This window comes from Clarias gariepinus, chromosome 5 (assembly GCF_024256425.1).
Source record: "Clarias gariepinus isolate MV-2021 ecotype Netherlands chromosome 5, CGAR_prim_01v2, whole genome shotgun sequence".
Classification (NCBI taxonomy): domain Eukaryota; kingdom Metazoa; phylum Chordata; class Actinopteri; order Siluriformes; family Clariidae; genus Clarias; species Clarias gariepinus.
Genome location: NC_071104.1, coordinates 37,946,357 through 37,969,314, shown reverse-complemented (window position 1 = coordinate 37,969,314; position 22,958 = coordinate 37,946,357). Strand labels below are relative to the sequence as shown.

General features: G+C 40.1%; 1 protein-coding gene across 15 annotated transcripts in view; it reads left to right on the top strand.

Annotated features, from left to right (window-relative positions):
- The window catches only part of map2 (microtubule-associated protein 2), a 118,014-nt gene extending 96,828 nt beyond the window's left edge, over window positions 1-21,186 (top strand). For 9 of the 15 annotated variants that reach the window (XM_053496448.1, XM_053496451.1, XM_053496450.1 and 6 more), the window contains 12 exons: window positions 280-3,882; window positions 4,978-5,172; window positions 5,440-5,577; window positions 7,245-7,303; window positions 8,836-9,021; window positions 11,017-11,161; window positions 11,569-11,625; window positions 11,761-12,080; window positions 15,112-15,204; window positions 16,172-16,253; window positions 17,537-17,649; window positions 18,501-21,186. In XM_053496448.1, the coding sequence (XP_053352423.1) occupies window positions 280-3,882; window positions 4,978-5,172; window positions 5,440-5,577; window positions 7,245-7,303; window positions 8,836-9,021; window positions 11,017-11,161; window positions 11,569-11,625; window positions 11,761-12,080; window positions 15,112-15,204; window positions 16,172-16,253; window positions 17,537-17,649; window positions 18,501-18,695 (5,186 nt within the window). In that variant the 3' untranslated portion in view covers window positions 18,696-21,186. The other 6 variants (XM_053496455.1, XM_053496457.1, XM_053496452.1 and 3 more) reach the window with 6 other exon arrangements.
- The last annotated feature ends 1,772 nt before the right edge of the window (window positions 21,187-22,958 follow it).

Sequence of the window (22,958 nt, the reverse complement as noted above, 5' to 3'; positions counted from 1 at the left end):
GAATTCATCTTATCTGTGATATACAGATGAGGTGTTCTTGGACATTTCATCTTCATTGTGTGGATCTCATCCATCCAACATTTTGCATGTTGGTCTGCTCACATCCATGTCTTCACCTTGTTCATCACTGAATTGGTATGTGTCCTTTTGTTTCATCTGAGACTATGCCGTGACGATTGCTGGGCTTTGCCTGTCTTTATTGTGGTTGGCCTGGCAATTCCTTTAGTCCAAATCTATAAGTTATGCAACACAACCAGATCACTTAAGATTTGCTTTCAGCTGTGAAGATGGATGCAGAAAAGCCATGTGAAGAGAGGACTGCGCTGGAAAGCATGGACTTCATTCAGTCAGAGGTGCACCCGCAGGATCTGACTTCTTACCAGAGTGTTGTTCCTGGCAAAGGAATTCCAGATACACCATTACCCAGCCTAAGTGACACAGACGTTTTTGCTGTTTCCCCAAATGGTCAAAGCCATGCCAAAGAGCCTACAGTGAATCCTGTCTCCCCTCTCAATATTGAAAAGCAAGCTTCTACAGATGCAGTTTCTTTAGACTCAAGTATGTCTCCAACTTATGGAAAGCAATTACTAGAAGTTGAATCTACAGAATCAATAGGAGACAAGCAAATAGATGTTACAGTAAGTGCCAAAAGTCCAGAAGTGCCTGGAAAAGAGTCTGGTAGCTTAGATAAACAAGCAGAAGAAATAATGGACAAGTCTGGAATGTCTGCTTATTTTGAAACAACAACACTGAAATCTGAAGAAATAACGGGACAAGGTGAAGGTTATTATGAGCTTAGTACTGCATTACCTGAGTCTCCCCCTGCCACCTCCACAGTTCCAGAGATTAGCTACAGTACCCTGGCACAGTCGCAGTCTATAGATGACAAACCTGAAAGTCAAATGGGTACCGAAGAGCATCAACAGGTCCTTACATCAGCTGAAAAAAGGGATGATTGTAGGCTGTCTCCTGGAAAGTTGGCCTTGGAGCAAAGAAGTTACTCCCTAAATATCACTATTGGAGCTATAGATCAGAGTGGAGGACAAGGACGACCCAGAAACTTCTCCCCATTAGCAACTGACATCATGTCTTACACCAGTGGTAGCCTTGATGAATCTGCTGACTACCTTCCTGTGACAACTCCGTCAGTAGAGAAACTCCCTTCTTTCCCACCACAAATTCTGGAAACATCAGCCTCTGTCACCACTCCATCAGCATCTCCACCCCATGATACAGCAGCTGATAGGAAAACCCCAAGTCCACAGCCAGAATCCCCAGGATCTCCCTTAGCTAATAAGTTCAGCTATAAAAATGGTGCTGTAATGGCACAAGATCTGCCTGAAATGCTGGACCTGGCAGGTACCCGTACAAGACTATCGTCTGATAACAATGATCCTGAGATTATAAGAAGAAAGTCAGTTCCTGCTGATATGCCAGCCCTTGTAAGTGACTCCTTAGCGCACTTATTTCAGGGTCAGCGAGTTGCAAAAAGTGAAACTCAACTGGAGGAACATGGATACTGTGTTTTTAGTGAGTACTCTGGGCCTATGCCATCTCCAGCAGATGTGCACAGTCCATTGGAATCTCCACCAACACAAATCTTCAACAGGATGATATCAGAGGAGAAAGACACAACTCCAGTCACAATTGGACAGGAAAGCCCACAAGTTTTGAAAGACAACATTCCCCCAGACACAGAGCAAGAAAAGGATACAACAGGAAAGCCATGCCAGAATAATGGCGCTGAGACAGAGCAGCCAATCCAACGTGTTGAAACCTTTGCCACACCAACTGTTACTGTTACTCTGGAAGGAGTAAAGACTGATCTTGATGCAGAGGCTAAACTTGCGGCTGAACAGGAAGCTGAAATAGCTGATTATGAAAGGCAAATTCGGAAGCTGGAAATGGAAGACAGACCTTTAAGTGTTGAGGAGGAGAGGGAGCTCCAGGAGCTCAGAGAGAAAGTAAAGAATAAGCCAGATTTGGTTCACCAGGAAGCCTATGAGGAGGTAGATGCTGAGGATGTGTACCAGCTCACTGGAGTTGCCAAAGACAGGATTGCTAGACCAATAAAACCATCACCAACATCATCAGTGGAGAGTGCTACGGAGGAAGAAAAAGTGCATGTTGAGACAGAGAAGCCTAAACCAGCGAAAGATGGTCAGAAAGTGGAGCCTGCAAAATTATCCCCTCTTAAATCCATTGAGAAACCCAGTAAAGATGATAATCTTGTGGAGCAACCTGGCAAGGAGAAGAAGACTGTGGCAGGAGATACCACACAGCTGGAAATTGCAAAGGCAGCAGAGGATTCTGTTTCCCTCTCAGTTGCCCAAATTGCAGAGGAAGAAATAGAGCAGGCTGAGGAACCCAAGGAGTACATGCAGGAAGAAAAATCAGACAAGCCTTTAGATTTGCCAAATGTGCCAGAGATCCCAGAGAAGGTTGAACTACAGATGAGTGAAATAGTTAAATCAGAAATGAAACAGAATGAAACAATGTTAGTAGAGAAAGTGAAAGAGCCTAAAGTTGTTGAGAAACAAGAAGAGCCCAAAGATGTTGGGAATCTTGAAGAGCTTAAAGCTGTTGAGAAACATGAAGAGCCCAAAGTTGTTAAAAAAGATGAAGAGCTTAAAGTTGTTGAGAAGCATGAAGATCCCAAAGGTGTTAAGAAAGATGAAGAGCTCAAAGTTGTTGAGAAACTCGAGGAGCTTAAAGGTATTGAGAAAGATGAAGAGCTCAAAGGTGTTGAGGAACATCAGGAGCCCAAATTTCTTGAGAAACATAAGGAGCCCAAAGTTGATAAGAAACATGAAGAGCCTACGGTTGTTGAGAAACATGAAGAGCTCAGTGTTTTTGAGAAACATGAAGAGCTCGGTGTTGTTGAGAAACATGAAGAGCTCAGTGTTGTTGAGAAACATGAAGAGCTCGGTGTTGTTGAGAAACATGAAGAGCTCGGTGTTGTTGAGAAACATGAAGAGTTCGATGTTGTTGAGAAACATGAAATGCCCATGGTTGTTGAGAAACATGAAGAGTTTAAAGTTGAGAAAGCTGTAGAGCCCAAACTTATTGGAAAAGATGAAGAGCCCAAACTTGTTGAGAAAGATGAAGAGGCCAAACTGGTTGAGAAAGAGGAGGAGCCCAAACCTGTTAAGAAAGAGGAAGAGCCCAAACTTGTTGAGACAGCGGAAGAGCCCAAACTTGTTGAGACAGCGGGAGAGCCCAAACTTGTTGAGACAAAGGAAGAGCCCAAACTTGTTGAGACAAAGGAAGAGCCCAAACTTGTTGAGAAAGAGGAAGTGTCCAAACTTGTTGAAACAGAGCCCAAATTTGTTGAAAAAGATAAAGAGCCCCAAGTTGTTAAGGAAGATGAACAACCCAAATTTGTAGAAAAAGAGGATGAACCAAGACTTGCTGAGGAAGATAAAGAAACTGGAGTTGTTCAGAAAGATGAAGAGGAAATGCCTAACCAGTTAAAAGAGGCAGGGGCTGAGGCAGCAGTACAGGAAACCATAGAGCCAAGAGCTGCCATTGAGTCAGTTGTAACAGTCGAAGATGACTTTATCACTGTGGTGCAGACCATTGATGAACGAGAGGGACCTGGGCACAGTGTACGATTCTCGACTCCTCCTGAAGAAGAACCACCTCAGATGCTTCAAGATGAAGAAGAGGAAGAAGATTCTATTGAAATGGCTCAAGAAGCAGAGATGGAGGCTGCTAGCCTGGAGGAGGTCCAGGATGGTCCAGAGGTTGTACAGTCCCCAGTGTGTCCTCCTACACAAGAGGTACCAGTGAGTGAGGGTCCCACTGAGAGCTATGATGACTACAAGGATGAGACCACTATTGATGACTCTATCTTAGACAGCTCCTGGGTGGATGCTCAAGGTGATTATTAGTTATGATCTTTTTATTTTGGTATTTAAATAAATGTAAGGCAAATGACTTTATTTATAGGTGGTTAAATTCTGTTTTTAGTGCAGTGAAAATTGTCTTTAAACATTTTCATGCAGTAAAAAATGTATTTCGTATATTTATGCCACAGCACTGATCACTTCTAGATTCTTATTAATCAGAAAATGTTGAGTAATTTCTTACAACAACTGCTCTGAAGGGGTGCAGTACTGGGGGCAGGAAAAGGGTGGGTCTATTTGGGTAGATAAGAACAATTCCATGGACCACTAAGTGACCCCTTTAAATGCTATGGCAATTAAAAGTTGTGGCCTTGGTCATGATTGGGGACCCAGTACATAAGGGTTTTGGAGTGCAGAATCTCTAGCGGCGCTGCTGCTCTGACAGTTCTTCTGGTCGGAAAGTTTATAATGATGCCCCCATTCTAATGCCTTATCGTTTTATAATAACTTACACAGACTTTTTCATAAGTCAATATCACAGCTGCTGTGGCATAAAAGGCATAGAAAAATTAAAGTATTATTCCATTTATTTATCATACAGTACCAGTCATAAGTAACAGTAAGTTGTTATTTAGTGTAACAGTTCTTGCAAGAACAGTATTGTCAAATGGATTTGCAAAACCCATCAAGCACCATGATGAAGCTGGCTCTCATGAAGACATTCCCAGGAAAGCAAGACCAAAACTGAGCTCTGCTGCAGAGGAGAAGTTCATTTAGAGTCACCAGCCTCAGAAATCAACAATTAACAACCAGCACCTCAGATTAGAGCCGTTATGAAGCTTTACAGATCATAAGTAGCAAATTAATCTCAATTATTATTGAGATTATTGTGTATTTTCGATGCCTTTAGCATTGTTTAACAATGTAGAAGGAAATAAAAATCAGGAAAGACCATGGAGTTAGAAGGTGTGTTGCAACTTTCGACTGGTAGTGTATGTAAAATAGTAATATATACAATATATAATTATTTTAAAAGTAAAAATGTCCTCATACTTTTTTTAGTAGCTGAACGCTGTCATCATATTCGCATCATCTGTCATATAAGTTTCACATTCTGTACGTACCGCAGATGATGACAAGAGCATGGCCACAGAGCGAATCGAACCTCTTCCGAGAAGCCCTGCTAAGAAACCCTCTACCGAGAAGCTGATCAAACAGAAGGCTAAAGGAGGAAGGGGCAAAGGTCGAGTTTCCACTCCGGAGCGCAAACCCATCTGGAAAGATCCAGGACTGGCCCAGAAAGAGGATCTGAAGAAGAAAAAAGGTTGCTGATCTAGAAGTGGCTGTACAAATGCCAAAAATGTCTGACTGCCTGTTATTATATAAGATTCTTTTTTTTTCTGTAACTGCTTATACTGTAAATCGGTATTAAGAAGTAATGCTAATTCAAGCCATGAACTTTGCTGTAATTTATTGTAGCTTCTTGTAAACGTCTGTGATAAGCCTAATATTTGTATTTATTTCGGTATCATTTCGAAACCCCATGAACAGAATACTGCAGTTTCCCTGACTCTGTGTTTCCCTTTTGTAGCTGTGATTAAGAAGGTTGAGGTCACAAAAAAATCTGAAAATCTGAGCCGCTCTCCCTCCAGGAAGAGTGCTTTAAAGGGCACCGTAAGGCACCCTAGAGCTACCCAACATCACATCTGTGCTAAGCGGAAACCCACAGGTGATCACACAATCACAGGGAGAGTACTCGCAATGTGGCTGGCAAAAACACGGGCATGTCACGTTAAAGATGGTGTTCGTCTTTTATGGTTTACGGTTTTGTATTGGCAAAATTATTATTATTTCTATTATTATGTTGGTTTTGTGTTTTTTTTTCCTGAAATTATGTTTTTTTTTTTACATGTTTTTTCTGCTTATTATTATTGCTCATTGCTGCTTTTTTATTTTTGTTTCTCCGTCTTATTCTTTCCGCTAATCTCAGCTTTGTTGTTTTGTGAACAAACTCTAACACCACTTCCTGAATTAACGTGTGTGTGTGTGTGTGTGTGTGTGTGTGTGTACTGTGTGAATTTTAGTTGTGTAAAGATTCTCTGAAAGAACATTGCAATCTATTGCCTCCAGTTTATGTAACAAATCTGGCAGAATTGTCTCTAGGATACACGACGTCTACGGTGGTTGCTATGCAACCGATTGAGTAGGAGACAACTTGGCTTGCTGACTGAGAGAGAGAGAGAGAGAATCTGAGCTCCCTCTGTCATCATCCATCTCCTTCTGCTCTGTTTGCAATTACATTTATGTTTAATAATCGTCTAAAATGATTCAGTGGCTCGGTTAAAAGTCTCCAAAAACGCCTCTTATTTAAGGTTAACTTTAATGACTTTAAGTCTCTTGTTCATTGCTAACTGATTTTATTTTCATTTCTGTTTTTTTTTTATATTATTAATCTCACTAATGATGTATTTTTTATATTGTTTTATGATCTTCGAGAGAGACAAAATCAAACTTGCTTCTGCTTCTATAGCATAATCAGCACCAGGGACTAATATGTTCTCTAGGAATTCTCTAACACTAAAAGTAACATTAAGTGGATAAAATGTCCATTTTTCATTGTAAATTAGATATTGCAAATAATTTATAACATTCTTGGGACTCGTGGTGCGTTGTCTTCACTAAATCTTGCACAAATTGCAAACAAGTTTTGAGCGGCTCCCAGGCGTACGCGCAACTTAGCCGATGTTCGGTTCGGTGGCTCGTATGCTGAAAATGCTTCACATGCCGAGCTTTCAGTTCTTAGGGTGAAAATTCATTTTGTATTTGATTTGTTTTCATCTTACTTTAATAAACTGTCAACAAATGTAACTACTGTATATTCTTAATAACTATATTAAGTGTTTATAATCACTTTGTTTAACCCTTTTATTACTCGTTCACATCAGTGACAGAAATGTTTATAAAAAGCAAATATTTACTCTGATGAAATGAAATACACTTAAGTTACAAAGCTTATTAAAATGTCATAAGTATGTATGTATCATTATTTTTTATTAAACCTTTAATCAATATATATATATATATATATAAGGTTGTATAAGGTAACATTAATTCCGTTTCATTAAAGAGGTTCCATCTTACATCAAATCACTTTGAAGCAGCAACTTAATATTTAAATCTGTTTGAAATTCTATAATCTGTGATCGGGTCTCCATATGTGTGTTGTAAAGCCACTGTTAGTAGACGCTGTACACTTAGACGTAGAGGTGGATGTTTAAGAGAGAGAGAGAGAGAGAATGTTTTACTCTGTGTCTTCGTATCTATGTTCATAGGACGTTCACAGTCATGAGAATTAAAATTAAAATGAACAATATGAATATCTTTCTCTCTTTCCAGTATCAGCAGATGGACGGCTGCCGTTCAGCTCGGTGCGGCATTCCAGAGACAGGGCGTCTGTGAGTAGAACTTTTACATTTGGCTTATTTAACTTTTTTTTTTTTTTGTTTGTCAAACTTACATAGCTTATTTAAGAGGAAATTCTGCTTTTAAGTTAAATATCGCATGTGTGCATGTATGCCTGAATCATTTTTTTTTGTGTGTGTTTTAGTAGTTTTAGGATTATATACAGTACGGTATCATTTTTTAAATGATTTGAAATTCAATTGCTAATGCTTTATACAGTAGTAAGGTTCTTTTAACTACCATTAATAGTATTGACATTCTGCTTACTGACATTATGGTTATTGACATATTGTCTTAATTGACTTTATTTAATTCTAAGTGTTAACGGAATTCTCCTACAGTGATGTGTTGTCTTGAATCTATGACTAAAAATCAATCCACAATTAAATAAATGATTAAAAATAAAAAATAAATCGCTTACTTAACACGCCATGATCAGGTTTATCTGTAACCTTTATGATTTCTGAGCGCTTGCTGGGCTAAACGTCAAAGTTTGATCATTTAAAGACTAATACACAGTGTATAGAGTACTGTATATAAGTAATTGTTATTATTTATTATGGGGTGATACATAAGTATTGGCAAACATCCTGTTAATGCCAGTGTCCAATTATTTGAAGTTAGGCCAAAGTCAATACCGTGACTTTGTTTGATTACGTGTGAAAGATGGTCTGGCGAGCCTTTGCTTTAAAATGTAGTCTCAGCTATAATGTCTGCATTTTAATATGGAAATGAGCTGCTTGGTTTTACTTGGTTTCTGCAGAACCTCACACACAGTCCTTCTGAGCACTTTGTCGCACCTGCTTTTTTTTTTTTTTTTTTTTTTTGCATCCTGCAGTTTTAAACCCGGCAAAATAAAATTAAAGAATGTCGAAATTCCTATAAAAAAAAATATATATGCATGAAAAGGGCTAATCTCAAAATTTGTATATAAAGGAAAAAAAAAACAACACCACCACAATGTTCCATCCAACCTTTCAGCATAACCCATGCATCCCACTAACGCTTCTCATTCTCAAGCACTCGCACCTCTTTTCCATTCCCGCAGTCTTGTGCTTCTGCGTGCATGCACTCTTTTCTCTGGCTGGCCTTCCATTAGCGTTACCACAGACATGACATTTCTTCTGCTCTGGCCTTCCTAACCCTAAAGACCTTCAGCCTTCTGATTCTTCCTATAATTGCTGTTATTTACCACAAATGCAAATTTACTTTGGCTTTTTTTCTCTAAATACCATGGCAGAATAACAACATAGAAAAAAAAATGTGACTAATAACACACCCACCTAAATCTACACATAATGTGTAACAGAATTTTATATGATTTCATACAGGCCATTTCTCATAGACAGGATGCGGTGAATAGATTAGATTACTAGAACATTTGTGTGTGATTTGTGTCATGTTCATCACCATCCCATTGATATCATTCTTTCACTCAAAAGCTTTTGATTTTGGTTCAGTGCTTTGTTTTTGTTGTTGTTGCATGAACTGAACATCTTCATCTTCGTACCACCGCTCATCACAGACCCCCAGCCCAACATCACTCACAAAGATCCCCACCTGTAGAACACGGGCGTCAGCTCTTCCCCAGCTCCGCCCTAACTCCGCCTGCTCCTACATTAAAACAGCCTCACTGGTGGAGGCTGATGGGCCACGCCCGTTCCCATCAAGCCCGCAGGATTTCCTCTCAATTAACAGAAATTTAGAAAAGGTAAGGAAGGGCCTAAAAAGGAAAACTGTCCTGCAAACACTTGAATTAAAAGTGGTGTTCATTGAGCTTCACAAAGGCCTGTTTATGACAAGTGACGTTGAAGTAGATACGTTATGTGTTTATTTTTCACTGGGGTCAGGTGTTATTGAAGATCACTTCAGCGAGGTTGATTTACCACTTTGATCAGAAGACAAAGAAAACCTTCATGAGTGAGATCTTTTATGTAGAGTAAAGTAAAGCCTTAAAAAAAAAAAAAAAACGTTCCGTAACAGTGCATAACATGTTCTAACTCTACCTAACTATCTGTACGTGCTCATATCAGATTACTAATTATTCATAACACACTTTTCTTTGTTAAAATATAACACTGTTATTATAGTATGATCCCAGCACCATTAGGTGTTTATAATATGTTTGATTAACTCATTACACATCATAGCAAGTGAAATATTGTAAAACAATATTTCTTTAAATAACCAACAAATTAAATATAAAAATTCTCATTACAGCATCATATCAGTGCCATACGTATTCATAACTTCATATCGTTTCATATCGTACATTTTATATACTCTAGAAAGAGTACATCAGATGCAGTATTTGCTTTGAGGATGCTGGTGGAGAAGTTCAGAGAAGGTAATAAAGAGATGCATTGTGTCTTTGTAGATTTAGAGAAAGCGTACGACAGGGTGCCGAGAGAGGAGCTGTGGAATTGTATGAGAAGGTCTGGAGTGGCAGAGAAGTATGTTAGAGTGGTGCAGGACATGTATGAGAGCTGTAGGACAGTGGTAAGATGTGCTGTAGGAGTGACAGAAGAGTTCAAGGTGGAGGTGGGTCTGCATCAAGGATCGGCTCTGAGCCCCTTTTTGTTTGCTCTGGTGATGGACAGGATGACAGATGATGTGAGACAGGAGTCTCCATGGACTATGATGTTTGCAGATGCCATTGTGCTCTGTAGCGAGAGCAGGGAACAGGTGGAGGAAAATTTGGAGAGGTGGAGGTATGCTCTGGAAAGCAGAGGAATGAAGGTTAGCCGCAGCAAGACGGAATACATGTGAGGAACCCAAGAGGAATGGTGAGGATACAGGGAGCAGAGGTAAAGAAGGTGCAGGATTTTAAGTACTTAGGGTCAACAGTCCAGAGCAACGGAGAGTGTGGAAAGGAGGTGAAGAGGCGGGTACAGGCAGGTTGGAATGGGTGGAGAAAAGTGTCAGGTGTGTTGTGCGATAAAAGAGTATCAGCGAGAATGAAAGGAAAGGTGTACAGGACAGTGGTGAGACCAGCAATGCTCTACAGCTTAGAGACAGTGGCGCTGAAGAAAAGACAGGAGGCAGAGTTGGAGGTAGCAGAGCTGAAGATGTTGAGGTTCTCCTTGGAAGTGACAAAGATGGATAGGATCAAGAATGAGTTCATCAGAGGGACAACCCACGTTGGATGTTTTGGAGATAAAGTCCGAGAGGCCAGATTGAGGTGGTTTGGACATGTTCAGAGGAGAGATGGTGAATATATCTGTAGAAGGATGCTGAGGTTGGAACTGCCAGGCAGGAGGTCTCGAGAAAGACCAAAGAGGAGATTTATGGATGCAGTGAGAGAGGACATGAAGTTAGTTGGTGTGAGAGAAGAGAATACAGAGGATAGGGTTAGATGGAGGCAGATGATTCGCTGTGGCGACCCCTGTAAGGGAACAGCCGAAAGACAAAGAAGAAGACTGTACATTTACATAACTGTCAACTTAAAGTAAAAAAAAGCCGGTTTGTAAATGCACAATATAAGTACAATTGAATTGAACCAGTAATTAAGATGCTCTTTGATTCATGGTTATAATAACAGCTTACATTTTGCACACAGTATTTAAGCAGTGCCCACACACACACACAGTTGTACAGGAGTGTATTCCAAGCGTTAAGTGTGTGCTCGTTGCGGAGCGTGGTGTGTCGATGTGCTACGGTTGACGTGTAAGGCGTTCTTAAATCCTAACCCGAGTGTGTTGTTCAGGACGGAGGATCCCGGAGTCCTGAGAAGAGGTCGTCTCTGCCTCGGCCGGCCTCCATCCTGACACGGCGCGCACACACCAGCGAACACGAGGAGAGCTCGGCGTCCATCACGAGCTCTGGGTCGACAGCACCGCGCAGGCCTACATGTAAGCCTTTACACACGTTTAACACTCCTTCGAGTGAAAGCAGAGAAGGTGTGGCTTGATTATGGCGGAAATGTTGCCCAGGCTAGTTATTTAGCATCAGCGCCATGCTTCGAGTGCTCGGGTGATTTTGCTGTTTTGCCTCTGCGCAAGATTTTTTCAGGTCGCCGTGTTTGGTTTAGTTTTTTGGTGCATTTAATTATATGGAGTGTGAAATCAAACCATGAACCGTATAACTACATGTATTGACTAATATTGTGCTAATATTCTCAACATAACTGATAAACAGACGGAACATGAGGCTTAACGCGTCTTTTGGCTGTCCTATTCCTGTCTTCCTTTTTCTCTTTTAAAATTCCTCTTCTCTTTTCTTCCCACTTTCTCTTCTCTTGTCTGTTTTCCCCCTGTAGCTTTCCGTTCTGAAGTCAGAGCTGAAAACCGGACAGGTCGATCCGCCAGCATGACAGGTAGACACCTTCTGTGTCATACCATCCTCCACCACTAGGAGTCACTACTAGGATTTTTTTTTTATGTTTTAATATTTTTTTGGAAATGAATCAATTTCTGTACTTAAATCTGAACATAATTCTAAAATGTTCTAGGCACAGAGTCGATGCGTTCCCGCTCTGCTCGCTCTGGCACCTCCACTCCGCGTACTCCCGGCTCGGCGGCCATCACTCCCGGCACTCCTCCCAGCTCATCCTGTCGCACCCCGGGCACCCCACGCACCCCGGGCACCCCCAAATCTCTCAGCCTGCTCTCACAGGATCGGAAGGTGGCCGTCATCTGCACTCCTCCGAAATCTCCTGCCACGGCATCCAAGCAGCTGCGTGTCATTAACCAGCCCATGCCCGACTTAAAGAACATCAAGTCCAAGATCGGCTCCACGGAAAACATCAAGTACCAGCCTAAAGGAGGACAGGCGAGTATTTTCACTTCACCGTGTCCTCACTTCGGCCGCAGCGTGACGTAGTGGTTAGCACCGTCGCCTTAAACATCCGGGGTTCTTGGGGTTGTGTGCATGGAGTTTGCATGTTCTCCCCGTGCTTGGTGGGTTTCCTCTGGGTACTCTGGTTTCCTCCCACAGTCCAAAGACATGCAGATTAGGCTGATTGGCATGTCTGTCGTGTGTGCATGAATATGTGAGTGTGTGTATGTGTGTGCGTGCCCTGTGATGGATTGGCACCCCGTCCAATGTGCACCCTGATGCGTGCCCTAAATCTCCCCGGATAAGGCCACGCCCAGGGCCCAACCACTCAGGTGTCCTAATGGCAGCAGATTCCGACCTGTGTGCTGATTTTCATGACTTTCCGAGCATGTTAAGACACCCCTCAAAAAAAGTTTTTAGAAGAACAATAGGGGCCTTCACATGACACCAGCAGTATTAGAACATCAGCATTATTAAAGCATCAGCATTATCAGATCAATGACATCATAGTGCTTATGTCATCATGCCAATCGAACATAATAATAATAATAATAATAATAATAATAATCTAATAATTATTAGAATATGATAAGTTGGGAGGTAAAATAAGGAAAACCGAAACACATTTCGCTCACGCACCTCACAGTCTATCGCGTTCTCCCGGTCTCCACAGAAAGCTCAGCATGATATCCTGACACAAAAAAACACTCTGTCGGTGGAGATCAGCTCGTACGAGCCCCGCTGTAACTGTCTCGCCCTGGGCGGCACGCCTCTGTGTGTGAAGTGACATGTTTACGTCTGACACGAGCAAGAGAACATTGGTGTGAGTAATCCTGTATCAGTCGGGATGCGACAGAGAAACCAGACAAGTGCGCAGGGTCCGGGTTCGATTCCCGCCTTGGGGGTATGTGCATGGAGTTTGCTTGTTCTTCCCGTGCTTGGAGGGTTTCCTCTGGGTACTCTGGTTTCCTTCCACAGTCCAAAGACATGCAGATTAAGCTAAATGGTGTGCCCGTAGTGTGTGCATGAACATGTGAGTGTGTGTATGTGTGTGTGCCTACAGATGTTGCTGATGTTCTAGTTGATGTGTGAACGTATATCAGTGCTTTACTCCTTCAATCCTAAATCAGAATAAACTTAAAGTGCACTTAGGGTACGTGTGGAGGTCAGCCTGCTGAACTGGATGCCCTGGATTCGCTGGAGAGTGAGGTTATGTAACACCTGCAGCAGTCTCAATCTGTCTGGCCCCAGACTCACTTTCATGTGGAAATGTCTCTCTGGAGCAGAACTCATACACAGGGGCTAATCGAGTGTGACAGCACGCTGTAACACACCCTGGGCTGAATGTCTGGTCACTTTGTGACTGAGACCAGGCTGACTGTTCATGCATGTGTGTGTGTGATGGGCTGCTTATTGCGATTGCTGTCAGATGTGTCAGTGTGTTAATGATAGAACTCGCGCATTAAAAGGCCAGCGAGATGAGTAAAGCACTTGTGTTGTTGACAATGTTGGCACTTCTGCTTCTATCTGCTTGTTTGTCTATTCATACATCACACTGTACATCCATTACTTTAATAGGGCTGAACTTTACTTTTCTATTCTTCCTGTAGACATAAAGAACCAATCCACCATCTATCCATTCATTATTCTTCTATTTTTCCATTTTTTTATTTTTTTATTTATTCATCCATCCATTTTTCTATTAGTCTGTCATTTCTTGCTTTTATTTATCTATCCAAAAATATACCCACCTAAATATCCATCCAACTATCCATTCATCGATCCAGTCATCCAAAATTGTACCCAAAGTTCTACCCATCCATCCATCCATCCATCCATCCATCCATCCATCCATCTATTCATCCAAAATATACCTCTATCTATATCTCTATCTTAAAATATATCTATCTATTCATCCATCCATCCATTCATCCATCCGTTCATCCATCCAGCCATCTATTCATTTATCCATCTGTCTATTCATCCATCCATTCACCCATCCATACATTCATCCATATATTCATCCATCCATCCATTCATCCACCCATTTATCTATCCATCTATCCATCCATCTATCCATTTATCCATCCATCCATCTGTCCATTTATCCATACAGTCATCCATCCGTCCATCCACAAAATATACCTAACTGTCCATCCATTTATAACTTCACCCAAAAATCTATACAATTAACTATCCATCCATCTATTCATCCAAAACTCAATCCATCCATCCAAAATCTACCCACCTAACTATCCATCCATCCATCCATCAATCCATCCATCCATTGTGTCTATTTATCCATTTATATCTCCATTCACCTATTTATGATCCAATTATCCAATTGTTCAGGAATCCACCCTACCTAATCATTTCCTTAGCCTTAAATCCATAAATCTACCCATCCATCATCTGTCCATTATTCTAATCTTCTATCCAATTTCACACATCTACCTATTCATCCAGTCCTTCATGAGTCTGTCCATCTATTCACTTATTGACCTGTTTACCTCCCCATCAGTTAATTATAAGCTGTTTTGGAAAATTAATAAAACATAAATGTAACTGAGCTCACACACATTAGAAACTGATTGTATGAATATATGATGTAAGAACATAATCGATTTGAATATTAGTATATTACTGTTATACACAAGTCAGTGCTTACAGTTACTGTTATACCACCTTTATCATTCATCTAATGAAGAAGGAGAAGAAGAAAACCTCATGGTGCCTCACTTGAGACGAGCTAAACGGCTTTAGATTAAGACGTCAGTGTAACATTAAATGAATAACTGGTTTTGCCTGAAGGAAACGTTTCATCTCCCTCCGTGGACTTTCATCTGTTTATCTTTTTATAACGTTTAACATCACTGTCATGTGCAGCTGAGTCGAATCTGTTTCTCATCTCGCTCCGTAACGGCCCGCGTTATACTCAAACATATACAGCTTGTGTGTGTGTGTGTGTGTGTGTGTGTGTGTGTGTGTGTGTGTGTTCATTAAATGTCACATTGTATTATTCTAGATTCAAATTTCAAACAAGAAGCTGGACTTCAGTCAGATAAAGTCAAAGTGTGGATCCAAGGATAACGTGATGTATTCGCCCCACGGAGGCAACGTATGTACCGCCATCGTAGCACAACCCAGTCAGTCTCCGCACTCCTGTCTCCGTCTCTCTCTGTCCTTTCCCAGAGACTGTCTGCTGCTGGCACATTTATCACCTGCTGCAGTCTACACATGCTGTCCCTTACAATCACAGTGTTATTGAGTCTCTTTCTGACAGTTTGACGAGTGTTTATTCTGCTCTATTCACTGGAGTCTTTCTTCCTTCCTCTTCTTTTTCTTCTTCTTCTTCTAAGAGCCGAAATCTGACCCGCTGCTGTGCTTCCACTCTCTCTCTCTCTCTCTCTCTCTCTCTCTCTCTCTCTCTGGACAAACCTCCTTCTTGGCGTCAAGCTTGCCATTCTTGCGTATACTCACCTGTTTATTTATTTTCTCACAGTCATAAGCAACAATTATTGCATAACCAATAAAGGAAGAAATAAATAGAGACAGAGATAGATGACCCTGTATTACGGTATTGCCTTAACAGTTTAAACAAATAAACAACCAAGCAGATTATTATTATTATTTTATTAAGAAATATCTTTACCGCATAAGCACACATCGTTGTGCATAACACAAAGCTATTAGATTATTAAATAAATATTATACATCTAACAAATGAACAAATATTCAAATGACAGTTGAGCCAATAAACAAAAACAAACAATAAAAAACAAAACAAATGGACTAATATTGTGGAAAGAAGACTGCAAAGATAATTTCTAATGAAAGGAACATTAATAATAAAAAACCTATATATATATATATATATATATATATATATATATATATGGTGAAGAGAGTGTGCGTAAATACACAACCCAGACGTCATTATGCACAAGAACAAATGGCAAAAAAATTGTTCTGTACATATTAACACGCGATTCCTCATCCTACTTTTCCTCCTTCACTTTTTCTTTTTCGACATGATGCCTCGCCCCTATTCTGCATTAACCTAACATAACTTCTTTCTTTCACAGATACAAATTCAATCAAAGAAGCTCGATCTCAGTCATGTGACCTCCAAATGCGGCTCTCTGGACAACATCCATCACAAACCAGGTTTTACACACACGCACACACACACACACACACACACACATTCTATTGCTCTGATTGAGTAATAATAATTCACAGTACAACAGCACCACCTGCTGGTCATTTGCTTCTTGTAAAAATTATTTATTTTAAATGTGGTGCTGTTTACACTTAAATTCTGTCAGATCAAGAAAATGTTATTTTTTTGTTTTTTTGTTAAAAAAAAAAAAAAAAAAGTTAATATAGTTGCAAGCAATGATAAGCGGGCCCAAGCACCCGGTTCCATTGCCACCCGGGAGCACCAGAAAGTGCGCCACACTCTGCACATGCCTTTAAAGGGGATACACTAATATTATTATGATATAATTTTAGAGAAGAGGTAATTGTATGTCTAGACGAATAAAAAACACCGGAAAAAAGTATATATATATATATATATTTATATAAGAAGAACAAGAGGGAAACATAATAATGAAAACTATAAATTGTTTATAGATTATAAAAATGGTGTGATAGGCAAAGTGTTAATAAATCATAAATGAAATGCAGGTAGCATCTAACCAGAAGTGCATAAGCAGTCTATTCACAATAAATAACCATGAGTTAAATGAGATTAGTGGTGCAGGGGTTAAAGTGATAAGTATACAGAAGGTGCACTAAGATACTGTAGGTGTCAAGAAGATAATAAGCTTAAATAACATGATATACATCTGTACATATGATATGATTAAATGTTTAAGTATTTTGTTTGTAAAAAAGAAACAAAAGGATTTAATAAAAGAACAAAACCGTTTCCAGTTAAAAATGTTAATACTGTATATATGAATATTTCTAATAAACTTTATTATAGTGTTATAATGGACACTATTAGATTTATAGGTTCTAGTATGTTCAAGAAATTTTTGTTATGGTACAGCATCATGTTTTGTGTGCAGCTCCTTTTTTTTCCATTTGTTAGTAAAATGGAATCTTTTAAAAATGTTAACTTAAGTAGAAATATGTACTGATGTGCATGGCTTAGTACATTTAGTGATTCTGCTCAGTACATTCAGTTTGGGATGTTTCTACCTATTAAGAAACACGTCCAGGTGACACGACTCAACTTCCAGTTAACCTCACCTGGATGACCTCGAGGATCTTCACCGACTTCAGTTGATTCATTTTAATTTTTTGTCGTATCAGTAGGTAATTAGTGCCAAGGAATGTAAAGAAGTCCCAATAAACTGGCTTTGACCAAAGCGTTTAACGAGGATTGTGAGCATCTCGAAACGCCAATTAAGATTTCTCTCGTGTCTCCATTCCTGCAGGTGGCGGTCATGTGCGCATTGAGAGTGTAAAACTGGATTTTAAAGATAAAGCTCACGCTAAAGTTGGCTCCCTGGATAACGCCCATCATGTACCAGGAGGAGGGAATGTGATGGTGGGTGAGCTCCTTCTTCGAGACTCGTAATACTACTGCTATATGATAAGTCGTAAATATTTGATAGTGGAACACAGAAACAATGAATAATCGATTAATCGAGTTCCCAACAAATGAATTAATTGGGGCAAATGAATGAAACCTGAAAAGGAATATAATGAAATAATCAAAACATTTAGAAAATACATTTTAAATACATTTTAAATTCATGATTCCTCTCGGCACCGGCTGCTTTAAAAACCAAACTGGAAGCGGCTCCCTTTTCTACTTGCTACCGTCCTTGATAACATTCTTGGGACTCATGGGGCGGTGTTTTCACTAAATCTTGCACAAAAACTCCAAAAACTACGCATTCGGTTCGGCCCAGTCGCTCGTATGCCGAAAAATGCTTTGTATGCCAATGTGGCAACATTTCAGTTCTTAAGTGGAAAATTCTTAAGTCCGTATGCAGAGGTATCGCTGTTATGTGTTTGGATTTTGCATCTCGTTACCATTAATACATAATGATCCATTGATTATTTCTTTAATAATGTGTTCCACCATCAATTATTTGTGACCCAACTATTATATAATTAGATAGCTGACATTGGTTAAGGTCAGGTTTCTTAATTAAGATTTAGGTATCTTAAGTAATTGCTCAGTTACTAGCATGCTGTTGGTCTTCTTCCTGCCTGTAACTTTCTGAACACCTTTCTGTCCACAAGCTTCAGAATCAGGTTGAACACAAACACAATGCAAGAAAATAAATATTCAATAATAAATACAATTCAAGAAAAACTAGATTTTTTTTTTCAGAATTGCACATTAAAAAAAAAATACCCTGTAAAATGTTCCTGCTCTTGTCCTCTCAGATTGAGAGCCACAAGTTGCTGTTCCGTGAGACAGCGAAGGCTCGCGTGGATCACGGGGCTGAGATCATCACCCAGTCTGAGGGTCTGTCCCCTCACCACATGTCGTCATCCGGCAGCATCAACCTGCTCGAGTCCCCACAGCTGGCCACGCTCGCCGAGGACGTCACAGCTGCTCTGGCCAAGCAGGGACTCTAAAGAGAACGAGAGAAAAATAAAAGAAAGAGAAAAAAATAAAATAAATGAAAAAAAAAAAACCTCGCCATTCTCCATCCTCCAGCTACGCCAACAGCCCCTCTAATCTCTACATAAATATATACGGTATATACAGCAATCCCTGTAGTGGTGTCGTCGTAGTGGCTAACGACCCTCTGAACGTTTCTGGGGCACTGCGTTCCCCCCCTCCGACATCATCGCATCCACATCTCAGTCGCCGGAACGAGAGCAGCCACCCGCAGCTGGAGCGGACTTTATCAAGGCAGGAGGAGAAACCGGTGAAAACAAAAAAAAAAAGAATTGTTGTTGGATTTTTATTCCTATTTTATGGTATTGGAATCATTTTTATTCTAGAATTCTAGTTCATTAGCTAGGTACCCGTGCTTTTATTCTCCCTGTATGCAGTGTGATTTCTCTCTCTCTCTCTTTTTTTTTATTATTATTATTACGGTGGTGTACAGATCTCAGATCAGGTTTAGTGCTAGGAACAGAAAGGAAAGTCTTTTTTTTTTTTTTTTTTTTTGGGCAGCTGTTTCCTCCTCGTTCTTTTGCCGCAGAGCCAGTGCATGGAGTCCAAACCCCACCTCCTGGGAAAAAAAAACAAAAAACAAAACAAAACAAAAAAAAAGAAGTCTGACCATCAAAACGATATATGATGTATATTATTATATGTATAATTACACTGAATATTTCTCAACAGCATCTTTTGATCAGAATATAATAATTATAACAGTTCCTCACACCGTAATATCTGTACTAACTACATTATTGCAAATGAAAAAAAAAAAAAAGGAAACAGTGGTGGTGCGCATGTGTCGATTTTAGTACAAAAAAAGAGCTATTTTCTACTAAATAACAACAAGAAAAAAGATTTAGTAAGTTATTTGCTGAGTCATCGAATAAAACAGACACTTCATGTTTTTAGCTATTAGTCACGACGATGTTCTGCTCGTTCGATCATTTTAAGCGACTGCGTTGGCTTTGCCCAGGGGTCCAGACATCAGACAGGGAATTGATCCCATATAGCAATTAAAGAAATACTTCATTGTTTGTTTTTTTTATCTAATCTCCATCCATTCAATCTACAGTATACTGTAGTGTGCATGTGATTATTACAGAAAGGAATTTCAACACGGTTCCTGATAGAACAAGAACATCTGTTCTCGCCTTGAGGCCGGTCACGAGATGAAACAGAATGTATTTAAACTCACGACACACTCACAAGCTTTAACAATAAGGAAAAGAACAGCTTTGCGGTTTATATGATATGTCTTAAGTTGCCAAGTCATGTGGTGTCGTAGCGGCTAGCACTGTGGCCTCGCACCTCCAGGGTCAAGGGTTCCATTAACACCTTGGGTCTGTGGGTTGCCTTCAGATGCTCCAGTTTCCTCCCACAGTTTAAGGACATGCAGATTTCCAAACTGCTTCTAGTGTATGAGTGGCTCATGCTTGTGCCCTGAGATTGATAGGTAGTCCAGGCTGTACCCCACCTAGTGCCCTGAGTCCCCTGGGGTTGGCTCCAGGGCCCCGTGAACCTGTACAGGGTATACGGTATAGAGAATGAGTGAGAGTGAGGAATTCTAGCAAACTCGTAATAAGCGACAAACCTACTGCCAAGTAGTTCTTAATACTGTACATACACCGCTCGCTAAAGATTTCACTGAAATTTAAGGGCTCGATTCCATGCCTGAATGCACTCAACTCATAAAAATCTATCCGGAAACCGTACCAAGTCGAAACCTAGAAACCTGGAACAAGTCTGAGCTGCATAAGATAACGTACAGATCAGCACTCACACGATTATTACGTATTGATGTCGGACGTGATGCACAAAGCTCGCCAGCCAATCACAACAGAAAAAAAAATGATACTGCTAAAGTCGCGTTGCAAGTCACTCTGGATAAGGGCATCTGCCAAATAACGTTAACGTATTGAAGTGCACTAAGGAATCAAGCCAATAGTGTACTCTGTGCTAAAAAAAGTGACATGAAATTAGCACTCTTCATACGTCAATAAAATCGAACGGTTTTCTGTAGATTGTATGAGGGGATTTCAATCTGGCAACCCTGGGTTATACGACTCGATGTACTGTACTCTTGAGATCTCTTGAGAATGGCAAATTGCAAAGGAAGCTGTAAGACTATTTACAGTATATAAAAGTAAGGTACGCATGAGTTATAGAAAATAGCTTTTATGGATTGACGAAGCCCAAATTGTTACATATTCCATGACTAAAAAGAGCTTTTGAGAACGATTATTACCCATTTCAAGCAATTCAAGCAATTACAAGCAATTCCTTATCCATATCTCCAGTGTTTGTCTCATGACTTGACTATACCGTTGGACGTCCAAAGACATCTAATCGTGGTTCGATCACATCCTGTCATTGACCCGATCCCACAATCTCTAAAGGTGAGTGTACATAACTAGTCCAGCTAGCTCGCTTTACTAATCTTCCAATGAAGCAAATACAGTTGCTATCCTGAACATTTCTATAGTTACGTTTAAAAGCTACATGGGACTTATCACTTCTGGGTTTCAGATCCATCAGGACCAGATAAAATAATCAATAAATTAAAGTTTACACACATTTAACACAATAGACCAGAGAATTTATGAATGAAACCTGAAGAAAATATCAGTTTATGGTCGTATACATTTTGATACGTAGGATTCATTTTCTTTTTTCCTTAAAAGAGCAAAACTTTTTTTGCATTTACAGTAGTTAGCACACACATGGCATGGATTTGGTGGACAGAGGTTAGAAAGCAAGTCACCCTATTCACCTACATAAAGATTTTTATGTCTGATTTGGATTACAGGTTATTCTTCTAAAGGAAAAGCTACAGATTGTTGGAACGTAAAAATGATGTATTATAGTCCCAGCTGTCCCTGTACATCGCAGTGCAGTCGTTGCCTCTGGGCATGTGTTTGTCCAAGAAAGCTTTTGCTTGTTATTTTATTATCCACTGTATGGAGCGTAAACTCGGGACTCTCAGTCACACCCTCTGTACTCTGCCGTGTTCTTCTTAGATACTTAGGTTTGTTTTACACGTACTCGTAGGAGGTGGAAATAAAGAGATCAAACAAACAAACAAAAAAAAAATATTCAAAAATAATGTCATAAAAAAAATGAGGAAACTCAACTTGCACATGTTTGAAGTGCTCCAGTATCTTTTTTCTGTCGTCATTTGTGGTAACCCGTGTTTTATCCCCAAAACACCCCCCCCCCCCTCTTTGTTTTTCGGCTTCTGTATTTTTCAGTACCCTGTTTGCCTTTTGCTCACTCCCAACAGCAACTGTAAACCTATTTAAAAGGTTCTGTAGATGTATGCAGTTTTTCTCCTGTTGATATGACGCTGATTACAAAAGCTCTTAACAGCTACAAAAATAAAGAAAATGGATGAAAAAAAAATGCTGGAATGTTGTTCTTTTCAAGCTCATGGTGGGACTGATGACGTCTTAAAAGATATCTGTAGTGACTCAAAGTGGCATGATGGCATAATGGCTTTAGAACTGTGGACTCGCACCTCCAGCGGTGAGGTTGGATTCCCCCCCCCCTCTGGGTGTTTCGGTTTCCTCCCACAGTCGAAAGATATGCAGATTGGGCTAATTGGCGTTCCCAAATTGCCTGTAGTATGTGAATGTTGATCGGAGGTCCTACCACATAAATACAGTTTGGACTACAGAGGTTCCTGGATGGATGGATGGATGGATGGATGGATGGATGGTCACAAAGCAGCTTTACAGAATTAAAAGAAAATTATGGAAATAAGTATGAAATGTGTAAGAAAATATGTATAAATCATAATGATCAGTTTATCCCTGATGAGCAAGCCGAGGGCACCGGCGGCAAGGAAAAACTCCCTGAGAATCAACTGGAAGAATCCTTGAGAGGAACCAGAGTCAACAGGGAACCCATCCTCATTGAGGTGAAATCAGATAGAAGGAATAAAAGAAATTATAACATACATTTTAGGTATTTGGCAGACGCCCTTATCCAGAGCGATTTACATTTGTGTCCCATTATACAGTACATACGAGCAGGTGAGGTTTAAAGACCTTGCTCCAGGGCACAATAGGGACAACTAGGCAGTCGTGGGAGTTGAACCTGGGACATTTCGAACCGTAGTCTAATGCCCTACCTTAAACAATATAAGATACAGTTAAAACTGCATTTGTCTTCCATTATTGACTGAAAATGACGCACACAAACTCGTTTGGCATCTATTAAAAACCACCGAG